The sequence below is a fragment of the Vitis riparia genome, chromosome 2 (assembly GCF_004353265.1).
Source record: "Vitis riparia cultivar Riparia Gloire de Montpellier isolate 1030 chromosome 2, EGFV_Vit.rip_1.0, whole genome shotgun sequence".
In the NCBI taxonomy this organism is placed as follows: Eukaryota; Viridiplantae; Streptophyta; class Magnoliopsida; order Vitales; family Vitaceae; genus Vitis; species Vitis riparia.
The window spans coordinates 19,292,228-19,312,708 of NC_048432.1; the positions used below are offsets into that span (position 1 = coordinate 19,292,228).

The following is a 20,481-nucleotide window of genomic DNA, read 5'->3' on the forward strand; positions in this document are numbered from 1 at the left end:
TGTGCATATATGCCCTGTAAATTCTCTCATTCCCACATTTTTTCACAGCATTTTTCACAGATCCTTGAGCTCAGAATATTCGAGTAGACGAGTAATCAACAGCCATGGCTGTCCAAGGTAGAAACCAACAATCACCAGGGAAAAAGCTCTACTTATTTTGATGGCTGGAAGGCATATGATAGAAATCCATACTATCTTATTATCCAGGAAAATACATTGATTTCTTTCTTGTTGTTTTACCTCTTTGTCACATATTTTATAGATTCAATGGCAAGAAATAATGAAGATTGATGGATTAGTTGAATCATTGGACCATTTTCAAGCTTAAATTTAGTAGGGTCAGACTCTTTGCTACCTATTATTCTCATAGCTTGGCAGCTCATGAAGAAGACATTGAAGAGGGAAGTTAACCTACCATACACATTCTAAAATAAAAGCTGAAGTTATTAAAAGGAAGAAAGAGTGTAGAATCTAACATCTACATGCTCAACAGTCAACACCACAGTGACCAATCTATCTTTATATCAACATCTTAATAATTAAGCTACTGCACCAGCTTGAATTATTGTTGGGGGCATGAATGTAACCAATTTAGCAATGATGAATGGAAGAAAATGATGTAAACAGCTATATTACATATAGAAACTCTTGAATATCGACGATGGGGATTGAGTGATAGAGACGAAATGAGGTCCATCTTCCTTCACTATTAATGGAAACTACTCATTTTTTTTCCGCCGATCTTATAGGAGCATCTGTTTCTTGGATTAGGTCCAATGGCTTCTGGCCAAATTGCAGAACACTCCATTTGCATTGTAATGAGCTGGATGTGTACTATGTTTCTCTTTCTATCTATATTAGTTTTTCTCACATCATCATTCCATGAGTTCTCAGCCAACCACTTTTAATTTTTGATGTGCCATATAATTATACCAAAATTTATTCCATAACCCTGCAATCTTAAAATAAATTAAATTATTATATTGTAATAGTGTACAACAATTTCTGTTCTTGATTAAACACTTTAGAATAAATATTAATTAGATAATGTTATTTAAAACAAAACTCTATCATACCTGTTTCAGATGGAGTTTTTTTTTTTTTTAATGATTTATTTTTATTTTTTAAAAACTTTGAGAGCAGTAAGTAATTGGTTTTGTTTTGAATTTTCCAAGTTTATGTAAAGGATAAAGAAAAACTCATCTTTTGCAGATGGAAATGAGCCCTTAAATCCCAGACCATTTGTAGGATCTAAGACTATCAATCACCTAAGAACTTATCATTTTATAACTTTAAGGGTAGTTGACTTATCAAACCAATTAAAATATATATATAAAATATTTCTATTCCATTTTTTAAATTAAGAGGGAAGTTTTAAACTTTTAAACATCCCAATGGCAGTAAGTTCCATTTGATTGCAGATTTGATAGAGATTTGAGATGGAGAAGAGGAGTGCAAATCACCATAGCAGCCTTGGGAAGCAGCCTATGATAAAGGCTAAGAGGTCAGCATCAAAGTGAAGGGCTTGCATATTATAGTAAAATGAACACCTATGTATAATGTATGTGGACCTCGATCTATATATAGAAGCAAACTAGGCTCAATGAGAGTCCATGGTTTTTCTTCTTCATCTTTCATTCCTCTTGTTATGCTATACTTTTTTATTTGGTATCAAAGCCTTCTTCCATTTGTCCAGTAAGTCTTCTTCTTCCTCAACCCCCATCCCTCGTCCAAACTCTTCTTCTCATCATCTTGCTAATGCCCTTGTTATGCTGTTTTCTTCATGTATGAGTCCACTTAGTTTGATGTCTCACAAGGTTATAAGAAAGAAAGAATTCTCGTAAGAATCCTCCTAGTTTTACAATTTAAAGCTCAAGAATACAACATAAACTAGAATTAAAAGCGCCTTAATCGTTAACTAAAATCCAAGAGGCCAAAGTGGTTAAGAGTGTATATTTGATAATATTTTTAGTTAAAGTACTTTGTGTGGAAGTACTTTGAAAGAATTATGTCAAATGATTAGTAGGAAACACTATAAATAATTTTTAAATTTTGTGTTAAAATGCTTTTTTTCTTTAAAAAACATTTTTTATACTAAAAATATTTTCCAAAATCATTATCAAACACATTCTATCATTAAGATATAAAACTAATCAATGAGGGCACGGAGTTGCATTGTTGCTACCTATGACTTCAAAGATTTGGAGAGAAAATTTAAGCACACCCTTTTAAAAAAAATATTTTATTCATTTAATTGAATTTAAATTCAGATTTAAAAATATAAATAAGCAATTTTCAAGTTTTCAATTAATCATAATTCAAGTATTAAGAAGCAGATTTTCAGAGAACATGTACCATTGGAGAGTTATGAAAACAAGCTTAGTATGCTTAGTATTCAAATCCATATTGATAAGGTTATGCAACTCGATCTATCCATCCAATCTAAGTCTAACCTATGTTGGACATAGGTTAAGCACCTTTTGGATTCGGGTTGGACACAAATCCGACGCAACCCACCAGTTGCAGCCCAAATTTGGCGTACCATAGGAGATATATTCAATTTCCACTCAGACATCCAATTGGGCCCAAATGATTCTACAAATAGGGCCATTGCAGTTAAAATCTGGCGAGACCCAAGTATAGGTTGAGTTTGACTAGGTAGGCCCATAATTACCCAACCTAAACCCAGGCATAATTGTACATGCTTTTGATAAATGGGCTTTAGCCCATCAATTGGCTGATGGTTTGTTTGAAGCTTATGATAAATCTCCTATCATTGGAGTTAAAATGTTACTGAACTAACTGCCTTTATAGTAGCAATAAAATAAGAAAAAATAAAATAAAATAAAATATAAGAAATAACTAAAATGGGAAGACAAATTCGTCCCAAGTTTTTTCTTTAAGTTCTTACTGTTTGGACTTTGGAGGTAGGAAAAAGGAAAGAAAAAATGGCGCAAAATAAATTAAAATATTTATCTTATGTTGAATATTTTAGAACCTATTTGATACAATTTTAGAAAAATAATTTTTTTTTAATAAAAAAAATCATTTTTAAGAACAAAATTTTAAAACAATTTTGAATTATTCCGGATAATTCCCTAAAAACACCACAAATATATTTGAAAAACAACTTATATTCAAAATAAATTCTCAAAAGTTAGATAAAATTTTGTTAAACGTTTTTTAAAAATTAAAATTGATTTTCTGTCTTAAACAATTTTTTCTAAAAGACTCTTAATATCTTATATCGAGAAAATGAGTATGATGCTCATGAAAACTTATTTGAAATTTAATGTTAGACTTAGGTTAAACAACGAAAGATTAGTTGGAGTGGGACATGGGTGGACAAACGCAAATTACGATGACATGATGCCTGTGGTTACATGCCAAAAACCATGACTCCATTACCCACGTAAGCAAACCAAATTTCTCACCATTACTATAATGATTGCACCTATGACGACATTCCACCTCATGGGTACCAAAATTTCTAACGATGACCAAGTCTACGTTCACATTTTGATAAGTGTAATGGATGGTAGTTTTAAATTCTAAAAAAATATTAAATATGATTTCATTTTCACAGAAATGACATTCATTTTTTATTTTTTTAAATTCACCATTTTTTTTTTATAGCCATTTAAAAAAAGAGAGATTGAAATTCGATTTGTTAGGTTTTTCTTTTTCTTTGTCATTAGGGTTTATGTCTACAATTTTTAGAGGAGAAGTTCCATTTGTACTCCCCTTTTGAACTGTTGAAACCTTTGGCTGTAATTCATTTTCCTTTCTTTTTTATCACTTCCTCCCCTCCATGTAACTCTTTTTTGGAAAGATTAAGAAATGAAGAAAATAAAATGAAAGAAAAAAAAACAAGGAAAAGGTGGTGGAAAAAAAAAAAAGAAATTAGGTTTTGGTTTTGGTTTTTGAAACATTTAATGGAAAATACAAAAGAAAAAAAAGTTGAAGGAAAGCAAAAATAATACTAAAAATTTAAAAATAGATTTAAAGTATTTATCTTGTCTATTATTTAAATTCATTTTATTATTTTAATTCTTCTATATAAATATTAAATAGTTTTAAAATGTACATATTTATAATTAATTTTAATTATATTTAATTTTCTTTTATATTTTCATACTAAAAAAAATTATTTTCTTGAATTTTTTTCCTTTACTTAACATGAAAATGTGTATAGTGACATGAGCTTGTGATGTAGTCATACCTAATTGTAGAATGGTTAATGTAAAAAGTATAAAAAAAACACCAGAAATCGTTAATTTATATAACATAATCCAAGTTTTTAGTGTATTAAACTAATTAGTTTAAGTAAGCAATTTTGTTTTAAACTTTCATGAATTTGACTTTATGTATTTTTTAAGTTAAATGACCTTGAATAATTCACTCACAAGATAGTTAAGTTAATATGATTGTATTGTTGGAAGTATAATAAAATAAGTAAAATGTATAATAGTTGTATAAATTTATTGGGCAAAAAAATCATATTTAAAAAGGAAAATTATGAAGAATGCTCAAAAGCTTATTAAGAACACTCCAACGCTTGTGGATCAAGTGCTATTGGCACTCAAATGTCCTTATTAACCCAAGGATTCCCCTAATCATGTTTTGATGGTAACTAATCATAGTTAATACACTAATATTTTCAAAATCAAGGTAAGCTTTAGGATTTAAATTGAAAAATTCAAAAATAAAAACAAATCATCAAAGGATTCATGAAGTGCAAGATTTGGAGATCATGAAGACTATTCAAGAATAGAGACTTAATGTAAGATGATAACTTGGGTGCACTTAAAATTTTTATCTCATTTATACATCATTGTCATACTCGTTGGAAGATTTTAAAGTCATATTTTTTTTTTTTATAAACTCAAGTTTTAATAAATTAAAAAAACCTTTGGTAAAAACCTCTAAATTTGGTTTTATAAAAGTGTTTAAAAGATTTAAAATGGGAAAATACAAGTTTTTGATCTAAAAATGACCAATTGGTCAAGGGAGGGCTCAATCGATTCAACTAGTTAGGGAATTGGTCAACTAGTTACCCTTTCCCAATCAAAGATTGGTCAAGTGGTATACTAAACTCACTTTCTCATCTACTAGCCTTGTCTTCCCAGTAAAGGAGTACCTTTTTCCCAGTTGAGGTTTGATCAAACCCCCAACGATCACCTACCAAATATTTAATGCTCAACGACTGGTTAATCGATCAACCGAAACTCAATTAGGAAAGGCATGTTGGTGCACTTTTTGGTGTCGAAAGTTGAAAACCTATAAATAAAGGGCTCTCATTCATTTATTGATAAGAGAATACCTGCATTGAACTTTCTACCTACTTGTTTCTCACACTCAAAACTCTCATTCTCTCTTTGGTGTATTAAACTCTCATTTGCAATCCATTTCTAGTGCACCATTTGTGTTCATCCTAGCTTTGCTTTGTACTTACTCATTAATTGTGCTAGGTTGAGTGTCTTAAATTTTAATTCTTCAATTAAGGTTGATTGTTTAGTCTTTAAGTTGAGGGTAAATTTAAAGGATTGATTATAGTATTGCACATTAAAGTCGATGAATCCAATTATAAAAGCTTGGAAGCTTATTTGAAACTTCATACTAATGGAACTTCACACGGAAGGAGCTTAAAGAGAAGTGGGTGAAGGTGGGAATTATCGAACCATCATAAATAATGTTTGCAATATCTTGTACTCTTATATTTTTACTTTCATTTTTCTCTAATTGTTGCTAAGAGTAGATTTTAGAACTTCACCCTCCCTTTTCTTGGGTGTTTTTTTAATTAATTAGCGTTTAATTTACGGTCCTTAATAAGTGCTCAAGAGTTTGTGACGATATTTGCATAATTTCTAAATTTTTTTTGAGTTTTTAAACCTATTTTTTATGAGCTTTGATTTTTTAAATCTATCTAGTCCTTCAAAGATTTTTTTATTTATTATTTTTATAAATGTACCCATTGATTGTGCTATTTGGCAACCCCACAGCTCTAGCTCAAAATGCTACTACCAACTAGGATTCAAGAGTAAGTCTCTCTTTGAGTTTATTCATGACAATTTATCCATTCTTTCAAGTTGTTAAAATGTTTCATTATAGAGTATGGAGATGCATAGATTAATAAATATAGATATTGATCGATCGTAAGCCTCAAGGAATGATAACATTTGAGTCAAGGTAAATCCTTGTACTTGATCTTTCATGATTAATGAATTTGTTTTATGATTGATTGATGCATGATTTTTATATTGTACAATTTTTTATAAACTCTATAGATGGTTCCAAGTATTCTATTAATTGAATGTATGTAATAAAAAATAAACAAAGTTTTTAAAGACCTATTTTTTGAATTATAAAAAAAAAATGAATTGTATCATAAACCAAGATCATAAACTTTTAAAAGTGAATCTAATTAAAATCTTTAGAATCAAAGATAATATGAAGGTTTAGAGGAAGATAAAGCTATCAAAAGTAGTTACATGATCTGTTTCACATGCCCCTTTTTTTTTTTGGAAAGGATATATATTTAATACAAGAGAAATGCAAGTAGGAGTCTCCATTTTCAAGAGGTAGACATCAATATTTTTATTTAAGAATTATTAAAAAAATATTCCTGAGTCTAAATAATTTGAAGTAGAATTGGTATGGTCCAAACCGTCCAATCAAAAGAGCGACCATCAAAAGATTGGAAACTTTGTCATCTTAAATTGATTGGCCTTTTAACTATATTATAAATTAATTAATATTTATTAGGTGACCAGATACTTTATTTAAAGGCGGTGTGGCCCATTTTGCATCATCTGGCAAAATATAAAAATGAGAAAGGAAAAGATTTATGTTGAAAGGTATACATAAAGTTAAAAAGAAAAATAAATAAATAAATGCATTATTATTATTATTATTATTTAAGGGCGTATAGAGTATTCAACCCTTATGCAAAATGATGTCCGCAGGTTGCTTTCATTGCGTTTGCGTTTATCCTTATCAACCTATACCATTTTTTATTTATTTCTTTTAATAATGATTTTTTTTTAAATGAATAAAGGCATTTTAATATTCATGAATAGTACTCTACACTCTTTTAGACTATATTTTTTAAAACAAATCTCAAAATACACTTAATAATACCCCAAAAAAAAATTATTTTTTTGGGAAAGCTGATTTTTTTTGGAGCCAGAGCCCCTCAATAAATACCATTTAATTTTGGAGTTCTGCAAAAACCAGGGATCATAGGAAAGCAAAAACAATAAAAAGAAAAAAATGAAATCAGAGTGGGGAACCACCAAATTGAGAGTCAATGTTGACTGGAGAAGAGATTCTATTGGTGGGTTTCTAACTATAATTAACAAAGAGTAGCCATCATAGAAGATGGATTTTATTCAAGAGACTTTAGCAGCCCCATAAAAAGTCTTTCTGTTTGAAAAGGTTATGCCACCGAACCCCAATGGGTTTCTATTTTTAAAATATATTTGGTAAACTTTTGAAAGAAAATATAGTTTTTTTCTAAAAATATATTACTTTTTTAAGAATTTTTTTAGGGTTTTTTTAATAGAGTTTAAGAAATAATAAATAAAAAAATGAAGAAAATTTGTTTTAAAAAAAATTAAAGTATTGTAAAATTTTTATTGCCTTAAATTTAAAAGTTTTTAAAAACGAAAAGTGAGAAATCTATGGAAAGGAAATGGTTTTTAAAAACAAAAATAGAAAGTATACTCAAAGGACATGGATAATAAGTTGAAATGATTCTTTAAATAATTATAGCCTTTTAACGTTGCTTTCAAAAATCACATCTTATGTTATACAACCTATTGTCAAAAATACCCTTTTGGTTCTAAGTTCCTATTCAAAGGTTAATTGATTATCATTATCTTTTATAACCCCAATAATAGAAACGCTTTTAGCTAAAAGCACTTTTACATATGACATATAGCCAAGAGCCTAAAAGCCTAAAACCTCTTCCAATGAGACCCACCGATTAAGTCCCACAAAGCCTAGACCCACCATTGCCCTTCCACCACAAAATCTCTAGGAATGTCAACTTCCTGATCCCACAACATTTATCTCAAAAAGAGAGATGGAAAGAGAAAGGTTTCCACAAGATTTAGACGGTGGTTTTCTTTTTTTTTTTTTAATAGAAAAAATTAAAATATTTTATTTTTTTTATTTAATTAAAAATAACATATTGACATCATCCGATATAACTAAACTGAACCTATTGATAACAAATTCATTTTAATTATATTGGATGATATCACCAAGTTACTTTTAACTGAATAAAAAAATCAAATATTTTAACTTTTTTTATTCAACTAAAAAACAAACATCACTTTATTTTCTATATTTTATTGTCTTTTCCTTCACATTATGATAATCAAACAAAGCAGTGACTGTGAATTCCATACCCATTCAAACTAACAAATACGAGCAACAGACCACATTCCAAACATTTCTTACACTATTGCAATATTGCAATATTTGGTTCCATAAAAGAACTAAAAAAAGAAAATTAATAATAATAAATTACTTTTTATATAAAAATGATAATACGTAAAATATTGTATAAAATATTTATGGACTTTAAATCTATTTCTTATTTTTTATTTCTTAAAAATTTTTAACCATGAGACATAGTTTGATTTCTTAAAATTTAAAAAGAAAAAAAATGAAAAAAAATATTAATAAAAGTGACTTTCTCAAATTGAATATCATGACAAAAATTAAAAAGATTTTTCTTAAACTATATACCACACTGCGAGTCTGCGAGTTCCGGTGGAATCATGTGCCGTCCATGAAATAAAAACTATAACATTTTCTCCAAAGTTTTGAAAATCAAATACAGTGATAATTCAGCATATAACACAGGCGTTTGGATTTTCCTCTGCACTTTGGACATGGTAATATCTGGTGAGATGAGGATTGTATGCTTTGTAGGCATCCACAAGCTCTTGAATCTGCTTCTCTGTATCTTTCTTCTTGTCTCCATCCTTCTTCTCATCTTTCTTCCCTTCGTCTTTCTTTCCATCTTCCTTCTTCTCCTCCTTTGCAGGCCCAACAGTTAAAATATCGGTGTGCCACCCTTTTCTTAATTTGCTCACGATATCTACTGGGTCTACATCTCCCACCACTGTTAATTTCTTATCCTTCATGTCCATGGCTATAGAGTTGACTCCTGCAAAGTTTTTACACAAGACAGGAAGGTGTGATTGCTTGAAGAAACCCAAAAAATAAAAAACCGAGGCCTGCTTTGGTTTTCCTCTGTTTTGTCGTGAAACAAACAGGGGTTGTGATGAGAAAATTCAATACCTGAAAGACTTGAAACTGCTTTCATGGCCTTTTGCTTGGCTTTGTCATCGTGTAAGTCCAATTTCAACACCACTTTCTGCGATGGAAAGAACAGGAATGGTGAATAACATAATAATAACCTCTGAAATGATTGGAGCAAAAAAGAAAAGCCAGAAGAGATCTGATTTTGTAGCTTCAAACATCTAAGTCATGGGGATGAAGAGGATCAAAGAAAAACGAAAAACAAAATCCAAGTAAGTAGAGATTCCAAAAGGTGATTAAATATAAAACCCATCAAGGATCATGCTTCAGCTTCATGAAATGAATCAAAAAACACAGCCCACATGGGGTCATGAATTTTAAAACCCATTAGCGAAAAGATATAATATAAAGCATATTCAATAAAACAGAAACAGGGAGAGAAAGATCCAAGCTTTTGCTAAGAAACTGAGCTTGGATTTTCCAGGAAAAAAAGCTCTTACCTTCATTTTCAGAAGGGTTCAAAGGTATGATCAGGACTTGAACCCTCTACCACGGAAAAACAAATATAATTTAGCAGAGTATGAGAGGGAGAGTATATATAAATGTGAAGCAGAGGAAGGCGATGGTAGTGCCTGATCCTTGTATGAAAAGGTCTTTCAATTCTCGGAACCTAAAATAATGCCAAAATGAGTCCAACAAAGAGGAGAGAAGACTTTTCGGGGAAGGGCAGGGGCAAGAGGTCGAAGTTTCGAGAGCCTTTCGACCAAGTCCAGTTCCTCTACAATTCATTCCTGGAAGTAACGCCTTGACTTGTCGTACCTTTGAGTCACACAACTTACATGGAGAAGCACCCAAGAAAAACTGTGATTAAAAAATATTAATTGCACCCATCACTTGTATCAACTTTTTCTTCTTTTAAAATACAGTCATTATGTAAAGAAACCATATAAAGACTTGATTTCAAAGTGATGATAAATAGTTGCCTTTGATGGGTGATGGCTCCATACCCATGGTTTTCGTAGACGCCGGCTAGCACGCACGGGTGACCACTAAACAATCTGCTTTCAACGATCAGGTTAACCGTAGGAATCGTAAGTCAAGATGAAAGCAAAATGAAGGTAAATTACAATTTATCTTTATGTTTAATTTCTTAGTTATTATAAGGAATTTGAGATTCGATAAATCCATCATGCTAATTCTTATTCAATGATCTATATTGATACATTTTTGCTTCTTTTTTTTTTTTGTTTTATCGTTACTATTAAAAGTTTCTTGATTAAGGTATAAGGAGATAAACATTCTGTTATTATAGTAATTATATTAGGTGTAGTTTTCAGTGACTTTATCATGTATATTTAATATTTATTTTATTAGCATGAATGTTGTGATGCTCATCCAAGCATTTAAGAGCAATTGACTACTAATCAACTGAGAACCAATCGTGATTTGTAGCTATAGAGCGATGATGCATATGGTTTGATTAGGACATCTTAGATAAATGTAATATCATCTAAGTGTGGGAGTAAGGATGGTATACTATGTATAATATAAATAAATATTTATGAGGTAGATTTATAACATAAAGTTCAACTCTCCATGGATAATTTACTTGTGCTCGTAATTTTTTATTGAACTCAAAAATCATGACAATTTAGTTTTATACAAAATATATACTATGATTACGCTAGTAGGGTGACTTAAACCAACACAACTAAATATGTTTTTTTTTTTTTTCATTGTTTTTATAAGATTAAAAACAAATGATACAAGTTAGGCAAGTCAACGGTGATTGCTTGGTCAATCAGTATTCCTATATAAGTGATTTAAAACAAAGAGTTTCTTCCTCATGCTCATGATTGCCCCTCAATTTCAATTATTTCGTTTTTTTAAAAGAGACAATTGAATGTCTTGTTTTAGGTTACTTGTGGTGTTTTTCCACGACATTTCTTGTCTTTTGATGGAAATTTTTGAAAATGAGGAATATATGAATTTCATAAGTTAACTATTAAACAATGGATCAATTACAATACACGTTATATATTATTTGATTTTGTTACTTTGTATAATACTTATATTTCATTAGTTTATAATTTAATCCTATTCATTTGTATTTTGATATTATTTGTTTGTATTAAAATTCAATAATTTAAATTTTATTGTACATATTTAATGATCATTATAAATTCAATAGATATAAAACTAATATCTAACATTTTCCTAAATAATAGGAAAGAATCAAGACACTTTATATGTTATACAAACTTTATTTCACACAAACCTTAGCTTACATAGTCCTAGGCGAATTTTTTATATTTTCATAAGGACAATTAAATTTCCCCTCATAATGACTATCGATAAAAATAATCTTCATATCATTCCACTTTCAATAAAATAAATAAATAAATAACTTATTTTTACAAGAATACAGTAATCTTAAAAAAGGATTTTTAGAAGTTATTTTTATCATATAATTTTTTACATTTTAAAAAATTTACCAAACACATAAATTCTACCCCAAAAAAACTTCTAACTATTTATTTGTCATATATGAGATACAAATTTTCAATAAATATGCCATAATAATACAAATAAAATATGTAAAGCATTAAAGGAATAAAATTTAATGATAATTAATTTCACTCACATAGGCTTAATATAAAAATACTTACCATTAATTTCAAATTTCATCCATTAATACATTTCTTTTACAAAGTTTATTTTTGAAAAAAGAGTTTAGGTAAAAGGGATTTGAGATAACTTTGAAAACAAAGTTTATAGGCGAAATACAATTATAAAGTTGTGAAATCAACGATGATTTGAGTAGATTTACATCAATTTCCAGGTGAAAAGGACAAGTGTAGTAAAATTTTTCATAGACTAGAATTTCTATGCTCATACTCTACTTTCCCACGGCGACGCAAAATGGCTAGGTCTACGGTCTACCTCGAAAAGGAGGTTTCTAGAATGAAGAAATTTCCATGAAGGCAGCCACAACTGTTGATCCATCATCCACGTGTTCCTATCGCATATTCCCGAAAAATAAAACATAAAACATAAAGCAACAACCACCACCAATTTTCACAATAAATCCGTTGAACTGCATATATATTACAAAGATATGGACCGATTCAGCTCACTCAAAATGTCATTAAGAAAAATTGACTGGCTAAGACTTCTCGTATGCATAGAGTGGCGGATAACTAACCTTTACTGAGTGCACCATTTCATGATATGCGTCACCACTGCAATTATTTGACCAAAAAAGGGCAGGGAGGGGGGCAAATCCTGGACGAAAATATTATTAAAAAGAGGAAAGTTAGGGTCGTGGGGAATTCTGAGCTAAACTGCAGCTCCAGCTTGCACGGATGCATGAGCCAATTCTAGTGCCTCCTCAACCGAAGATGCCTTCTGAAGCTTGGTCATATCAACGTGAGGTTGGCTCCTTGCGAGCTTCGGAAGGAGTTGAAATTCCTGAAAAACGATATGGTAGGATGATCAGTAATGTAAGAAAGAATTTAAAAGCAAAATCGCATCTGTTTTACCAGCAAACCCGCCAAAAAACACATTGTTTCTTGTTTTAAGAGCCTGATTTCTTACTCTATTTAGGTCATTTCAAACAAATTACTTCGGATTTTTGTCCTTTCTTCCTTCTTTTTTTTTTTTCTTCTTCCTCTGGGGCTTTCAGATCCTTCTATAATCCAGTTCCAGCAACAACACAATTAAAACCAACCACGCTTTTTGCCATCAAGATTTTTTCTTATTTAAAACAAGAAAAAAGGAAAATGTTTTTTTTATTTGGTATTATTATGGAAATTATGAAAGAAAGTCAAATATAATTACAATTAATAAAAAACTTAATGAAAAACTTATATATTTTTAAATTATTTAACCTACATATAGAAGAGTTAAATTTAATGAAACAAGTTTGAAATAGTATATAAAAATAATTTATTGACTTTAAATCTTTCATCACCTTTTCTTTTCTTCTACTTTTCCTCTCTATTTTCTTTCACTCATATTTTCTCTCCAACCTTCGGAACCAAACATATCCTACAAGATACTTGAAAATCTCTTCAACAAGATAGCTTACCTCAGGACTGCCACTTTCAAGGAGAACCCCTTTCAGTTTACCTGTTGGCAGCAAGAATATATTAATCATTTCTTTGTGAAGTGTAAATTAAATCAAGTGAGTGTCTGTGCAGCTTATGATACCAGAATCTATCCAGAAAGTAGCAATCTTCGGGTCAAAATTCCCTATTTCAACTGTCTCTCCAACTGCTTGACAAGATAAACAAATGCGTGTAAATCATCAAAATTGCGAGATAACACATGAAGAATTATTGATCAAATAACAGAAGTTCTAGGATGTGGTGCAAGAAAAACATGTAGAGATTCTTACCATTGTCCCCAAAAAATTGCCACCATATTTTCCTTGGGCTCCCTTCATACTCAAACACCCTCGAGTAAAAATATGGGAGATAATCGTATCTGGATATAATGCAGTGACGCAAATCATCAATGAGAACGTTTCAGAAGGTGAAAAGATGGACATGGTAAATAAGATGTTCAAAAAGTAACAGTAAAAAGGAATCCAACTTACAGATGTGTTTTTGCAGTCAATAATGCATTTATACAATGCTGTGCTGAGCGACGAGCATGATCAACATGTTCAACTCGTGCGATACGGTTATACATCTGTTTAGCAAGAACCACATGTATTTTTATATTTGTAAGAAAAAAGAGAATCACAACTCAATCTGTGAAGAGCATACCTTTAATGGGAATGCAGCCACATCTCCAATTGCAAAGATTCCAGGTACACTTGTTCGGAACTGACCATCAACCTACAAAACTTTGAAGGTATAAGTTTCATACTGATAGAAGTAAAAATAAGTAATAATTAAGGAGCCAAACTGAGTATATCGTGCCTCATGGAAAAACTATTTTATTACACCAAGTTGGAACCATAAATATTTTTAAGGAAAACTAAAGCCATAATTTAGAAAATCCTTATCTGTTACGAATTTTGTAAACAACCAGTTTCATTTTAAAACAGCAAAGCAGGAATTCACACTACACATACATAGAAACAATGTTCATCAGATATGACATCTTAGTATACTACAATATTTCAAGTATGGTCATTTCTAAAATGTTGAGAACAATGGCTGTCCATCTGAATATCCTGGTTGAAGCACCCTAAATTTTTTATGACAAATAAAATTACTTCAGGCATGGACACAGACCTGTATTCCGCCCACAGTGGTATTTATGCCCACCCTTTCAAATGGACTAACAGCAGGTTTTGCTCCAATACCAATAATAATCTGCAGAAAAAAAGAAGGCACTGTCCATTACATCACTATTTCAAGCCACCTCAGAGTCAGTATATACCTGACTAAATCAGGTCTTATTTCCAAATGTTCCCAATAAATTACCGTGTCTGCTTCTATGGTGGATCCATTTTCAAGTTTTACAGCAGTTACATGTCCATCAGAACCAGCTTCTATGTTTTTGATAGAGGCTCCCTGATTGAATTAAAACAAATTTAGAAAAAATCTGGTGCATGGAGTCATGTTGCTAAACAAATATCATTTTCATTCAAATGCGAGAGGGATAGAGAGAGCCTACCTTCACAAATTTGACACCATTCTCCTGATAAAACTCTTCATATCTCCGTGCAAGTGAAGGAGTAAACAATCTTTGCAAAAGATGATCCTCTGGAAATATAATCTGTTTTTCCCATGAGATAGAAAAATAGTGAGCTAAAGGTTATGAAAAGTAATAACTAAAATAACCTAACTTTACTACTGTGGAATTGTCTTATAGGTTTAGTAGCAGGAAAGCATATTAAATCCTTCCAGAGGTTAACAATGAACCTTACCTATTTTTTTTCTTATAGATAAATGACTAGGCATATAAAAGAGGAGATCTCATGACCTATGTTGTCTCAGAATTAAATGTTCTCCAAATAAGTAGGACTAGGGCAGAACATCAACATATAAAAGAAATTCATTAACAATAGTAGTAGAAGAGAGAGCATAAAGAAGATTTCTGAGGTGGATGTTATCCAAGAGTAACAATTTCATAATTTTACTTCAATAATCCATAAGGACAGATTTAGAGGAGAATGGTCATAGAAATAGGATGAAGAGAAGATAAATCTTCCAAAATGTTGTGTGATCAAATTCATTTTTAATCAAACCAAACAGAAGATGTAACGGGATAACATAGAGAGAGACAATCGTGCTACATGGCACCCATCTGAGAAATCAAGGAAACTGTCAATAAAATGAAATTAGATGAAACAATGAGTGAAAGACTGGGGAGATCAGTTAAATAAACAGCATCCATGAGAAGCTTGAGGTAACTCCAACGAAGAACATGATAAGAGAAAGCAGGCTAAGGTTATGCAGCCAAGAACAATGAGCAACAATGGTTCCAACAATGAAAAGTTCTAGTTCAAGTTGAAACTGCAGTAAAGACAAAGAAGCTCAAGAAGGACATGACTTAAAGTAGCAACAACAGATCAAAAGGGCATGTCTAAAAATTTTACTCTAGATAGATTGGAAAGACATGATAACAGTCATGAAGCCAGCTTCAATAAGTTGGGGCAGGACAGAAATCCAAAGTATAAATTTGCAAAAGCATTGCGGTTCCAAAGTCATTTTCCAACACAAAATCAATGTTGCAGTGATAACACAAAATCACATCTACTAATCAAACATCAACAAGCATAATCTGTTTCAAATTCATAATGTTGCAAATTTGTAGAAGATATTTCAATTGGAAAAAGATCTTTCACAATGACAGATTTACACGAAGTCATGCAATATAAAGAGCATCAAATAAGAGGAAACTGGATAGGGGAAAACTCTTTGAAAATAAGATGTAAAAAGACCATCTAGTGAAACTGAATGATTGAACAAAAGTTAGCCTAGTATGCCAAGGTGGAAGTTATCATCTATGGACAAGTCTCATTCACATGAACCAACAAAAATATTCCAGATATATTATTAAAGGTGCACAAATTACAGAATACTTTTATTAAACAAATATTAGCTCAATAAACACCAATACCAAGCCCAATTATCATCAAAGCACAAAAAATGAAGTGAATGCATACCGTGGTATCAAGTTTCCAACCTGCAGCCGCTGCAGCAACCTCCATACCAATGTAACCACCACCAACAATAACAACTTTCCGTGCCTTCTCCTAGAAATCAAATACAGGTTCTTCACAACAAGAAATAAGCTGTAAAACTCTTAACTATTAGGCAAACCATGAAAAACTACATGTTATAATTTTTTTGTCTGGTGTTTTGATTTCATAGAAGAAAACTGTGAATAGATTTTGCTTGCATTCTGAAAGCAATGTTAGCAACCCAGGGTATTATTTATTAATATATTTAGACATCATATTTAAGTAATCCTGAAGCCAAAAGATTTCCTCAGTTTAGTATTAAATCCAAAAGGAAACAAAGAAAGAGGGCAGAGGCTTACGAAGAAGGATTACTTGAAAAAATGGAAAATTGCATTGTGGGTTATTAGCAAGAATGCATTTCTATAAGGTTTTAGAATCCTGGAGCTCATCATGGATCTCGAATAACATACAAAATTTTTGAAATCCAACTTACAAAGAGAAGGTTTCATTTGACAACACCAAGGACGAGTTATTAGAATCTAATTGAAGTTCCAGGAAAAAAAAAAGGGAAAAGAAAAACTGAAGTTACCAATGATGATATCAATGAATCAGCATCTGCAACATCCCGGATGTAATGAACACCAGGTAAGTTTCCTCCTATTTTATCTGGAAGTCTGAAATCAGGAGAAGAGAAGAATTCATCTTCTGATCGCCTATTTATACTTTTGAACGTGCAACATAAATCAATGAAGAAACTACAAGAACAGGCTTATGATACAAACATAGCGCTGATAAGCAGATAAGGTAGTGAAAATAGTAAGTGTATATTCAAATACATCATTTGCTCCTAGTTTGAAGTTCACAAAAATAAGAAATGCTTCTTCAGAGCAACTATTTCTATGTTCATAGGCAAGTCAATGCTTTGCGGGCAAGGGTTGTGATGAATGAAAATTCATTCCTATGACAGAAATAAAAATCAAGTTCTGGAACATGGTAATTCCATAACTCTTGATTTTAGCCAACACTACCATCAAAGCAACTTATCAGTTTCACGACAAATATAATTTAGGAGCAGTCTTCAGGACAGGCAATTCTATATCTAAATGATTAAATTAGTAATTACATACCTTGATGCCGTACAACCTGTAGCAATTATAAGGGATCCATACTTGAGGAGTTTGCCTGAATTTGTCATCAGGGTTTGTTTTTCAATATCAATACCTGTTACTGGATCTTCATATAACATCTACCAAACATGAAAAAGACAGTGTTAAATATACCATACAATAACATACTTAAGCAAAAAAGAAAAGCCAGGAAATCCCAAAAGGCAAAATTCAAAAATAAATATTTCAAAAAGAGCCCATCTTTGCAGCCCCAGAATAGCACGCCATATTGGGAACTTTCATGTCTATCCAAACCAATATGGATTTACTGTAGTCCTATTGGCTTGCATCAAACTTCAAATTCATAGCCTGTGATGTTCAACACAAAATGGGGTAGACGAATTTCACCACAATAATGTCATCTACACAGGACACCCAAATGCAACTCAGGAAACCTAATTTATTTGCATGAGGCTACAAAATTATCAAGCAAAAACAAAAACATAACACAAAAAAAATAAAAATTTAACTTTAGAAAGACAAGAAATAATACCTCTATCCCTTTCTCTTTATACCAATCAGGGGTCTGTCTCTCTCCACCCGATCCAACACAAGTATGAAAACCCTACAATATAAGTGCAGAACTCAAACAAAATGTGATATTGGAATGAATAATTGACAAGATGGTCAACAACAACTCCCTTATTATTACTGGTCCAAAATTATAACAATGAACAGAATTTTTGTGCTAATCAGTGAATTGGTTCAATGTTAACAGCCGAAGTTGTGAAAACAGATGATCAATAGATTTGCTTATGTGAGCTTATCAAGCTCACTGCTATATTCATACATTAGCCTTTTAAGTTAAAAACCAAATCAGACACCAAGTGCCTACATATTTCAACTCACAAATTCCAACACTAGTAAACTAAATCTTTGGAATTGCAAATTTCTGAGGGTTGAAACATTAGGAGTTATGCAGAGAACTCTTACAGGTAATCGTGCTGGCTTTTTGTCCAGAGGGAACAGATAGCCTTTTGTCAAAGCAGGACGCTCGTATGGCGCAAATGCCTGATCGGACACAAAAAATAGTTCTCAATTTAAAGATGCAAATTCATACGATCGTTTTCAGTATAATTCAGAAAAGCTAAATGAATCACCTCTTTAGATACAATGCAGAGCTTTCCATCAGCCATACCGTGTTCAACAAAAGTCCGTGCTGCATACCCAGCGGCATTTCCACCGCCGACGATAACAAACCTGCAAAAAATCATATCCAAAGCTCGTAATGAGCTCAAATTCGAAAATCCTCCCTCTTTTTGGTTTCTAAGAAAGCAGAAAAAGAGAAAAATCTCCTATTCAACTCAACTCAACTAATCCATATGCTGATTCTTCACTCTTCTCTCATCAACCAAGCAAACAAAAAAAGCTGCAAATTGAAGATTTTAAAGTAAATAAAAATTCAAAGAACTCACTCTCGATTTTCGTTAGCGAAAGCACACGAAACGACGCCGTAACGTCTGGCTGAGGCTGATGATCCGAATGAAGAAGGAAGGCGGGTCCGATTCAGAGAAGCATGTTGAGGACACCAGAGAGAGATTCCATGCTTCAGCGGCAACGAGTTTGAAATACTAGCCATCAATTTACGAACTGTAAATCGTGAGATACGAAAATGAAATCAGCCGTTAGGGTTTTGGAAACGAAACAAATATCGAAGTGAAGCGGAGTGAGTTGGGACCTGAAGACATTGAAAATTGGAAGAATTTGAAATGAAATGATTTAATTATTGATGAGGTGTGCGGTTGGCCCTAGAGGAGGTCCAAGGGTCGTGACGTCCAATTGAGATACAATGCTTTTGGCTTTTGGAGGCGATTGGCGCAGTAGAAGAGATGAGATGTTAACATGCGCGGGTGGAACAGGGTGTGCAGGGTAAAAGAGGTCAGTGACCTCTCACTCTGATCAGATACCCTTCCGCCATTCGAGGTGGTTGAAAGTTCTGTTCGAGTTTGAATGGGAAGGTTGAAATTTGGGCCCAATCGATTTCGTGGTCGAGTTCACTCGTGCTTTTGTAATGGGCTCTAGTTCATGGTCTCTTAATAGGCCCTAAAATTTGGGTACCACCCTCTTAATATCAGGCCAGCTATGGGCTTCAATTCGTCTTCTCTCCTGAATTGTAAACATGACCTATAAAAACAAGTGGATTTAGCGTTGCTTCAAGTCGTGTCAAAATTTGCCACCTCTTCGAATAAATAAGTCAAGTGGATCTAGATGAATATTATATGGACTTGTGTCATTTTCGAGTCCAATTTGCAAGTGGTGAAAAAAATTGCCAATTGATAAGTGTTTATGATATTAGGTGTATTTTAGATTATTATTATATTTATTTTTGAAATTAAAAGAATCATGATGTATAGCATTATTCTTGGCACTCTATTTATTGTTAGTCACCTGAACAGAAAGGAGTAAGAGCTTTTTGGATTTTAGTCAAAGTGCTTTTAGTTTGTAAAGTTTTATTTTTGTATTATTTTTATCTCACAAAATCACTTTAAAAAAATATATGTTAAATAAAGTATTGACTCTTGAATCTATGCACCAAACCAGACCTTTACTGCTCCAACTTTGATTCCTCTGATACATTCTATGTATGTATGCAGAACCATTTACACCCAGGTGTGCAGTTGATGCATTAAAAATCGGTAGCTTTAGAGCTAAAACTTTTCATATACTAATATCTCTGAGGTTTCTAACACTTCATTTACCTTCATTTGTCACTTTCCCCGAGGACTGGAGTCACAAGGGCAGTGTGCTATACTAATTTTAAGAAGCTCTCAGAAAATCTCAGGCTAAACTTTCATTGACAAGCCTGTCTGATTCACTCTCTGGTTACGGGTTGGTGTGAGGCAGCGGCACAAGGGCATGGGCCCTGAAATATGACAAATTAATGTTTATGCATGG

The 20,481-nt window shown here is 31.9% G+C and overlaps 2 protein-coding genes across 5 annotated transcripts; both read right to left on the reverse strand.

Annotated features, from left to right (window-relative positions):
* Positions 1-8,687: 8,687 nt before the first annotated feature.
* On the reverse strand, positions 8,688-10,073 carry LOC117928653 (heavy metal-associated isoprenylated plant protein 39-like). Its single transcript, XM_034848611.1, has 3 exons — positions 9,777-10,073; positions 9,316-9,391; positions 8,688-9,181 (listed from the first exon to the last, which is right to left on the reverse strand). Exons 1-3 carry the CDS (start codon positions 9,780-9,782, stop codon positions 8,859-8,861), a joined length of 405 nt encoding a protein of 134 aa, XP_034704502.1. The 5' UTR covers positions 9,783-10,073; the 3' UTR covers positions 8,688-8,858.
* A 1,935-nt stretch (positions 10,074-12,008) lies between these two features.
* Positions 12,009-19,535, reverse strand: LOC117904568 (monodehydroascorbate reductase, chloroplastic/mitochondrial). 4 transcript variants are annotated; one of them, XR_004649602.1, is made up of 18 exons: positions 19,265-19,535; positions 19,002-19,176; positions 18,687-18,786; positions 18,520-18,597; positions 18,080-18,151; positions 17,548-17,666; positions 17,010-17,094; positions 16,403-16,492; positions 14,908-15,009; positions 14,715-14,804; positions 14,523-14,603; positions 14,049-14,120; positions 13,877-13,971; positions 13,676-13,764; positions 13,489-13,554; positions 13,367-13,407; positions 12,482-12,747; positions 12,009-12,295 (listed from the first exon to the last, which is right to left on the reverse strand). XR_004649602.1 is itself a non-coding variant. In XM_034817248.1 (17 exons), exons 1-17 carry the CDS (start codon positions 19,272-19,274, stop codon positions 12,616-12,618), a joined length of 1,497 nt encoding a protein of 498 aa, XP_034673139.1. In that variant the 5' UTR covers positions 19,275-19,535; the 3' UTR covers positions 12,306-12,615. The 4 variants fall into 4 exon arrangements, 2 of the variants coding, with proteins under 2 accessions (XP_034673139.1, XP_034673156.1); XR_004649601.1 differs by lacking the exon at positions 12,009-12,295 and adding an exon at positions 12,304-12,373; XM_034817248.1 differs by lacking the exon at positions 12,009-12,295 and having other exon boundaries at positions 12,306-12,747.
* Positions 19,536-20,481: the final 946 nt, after the last annotated feature.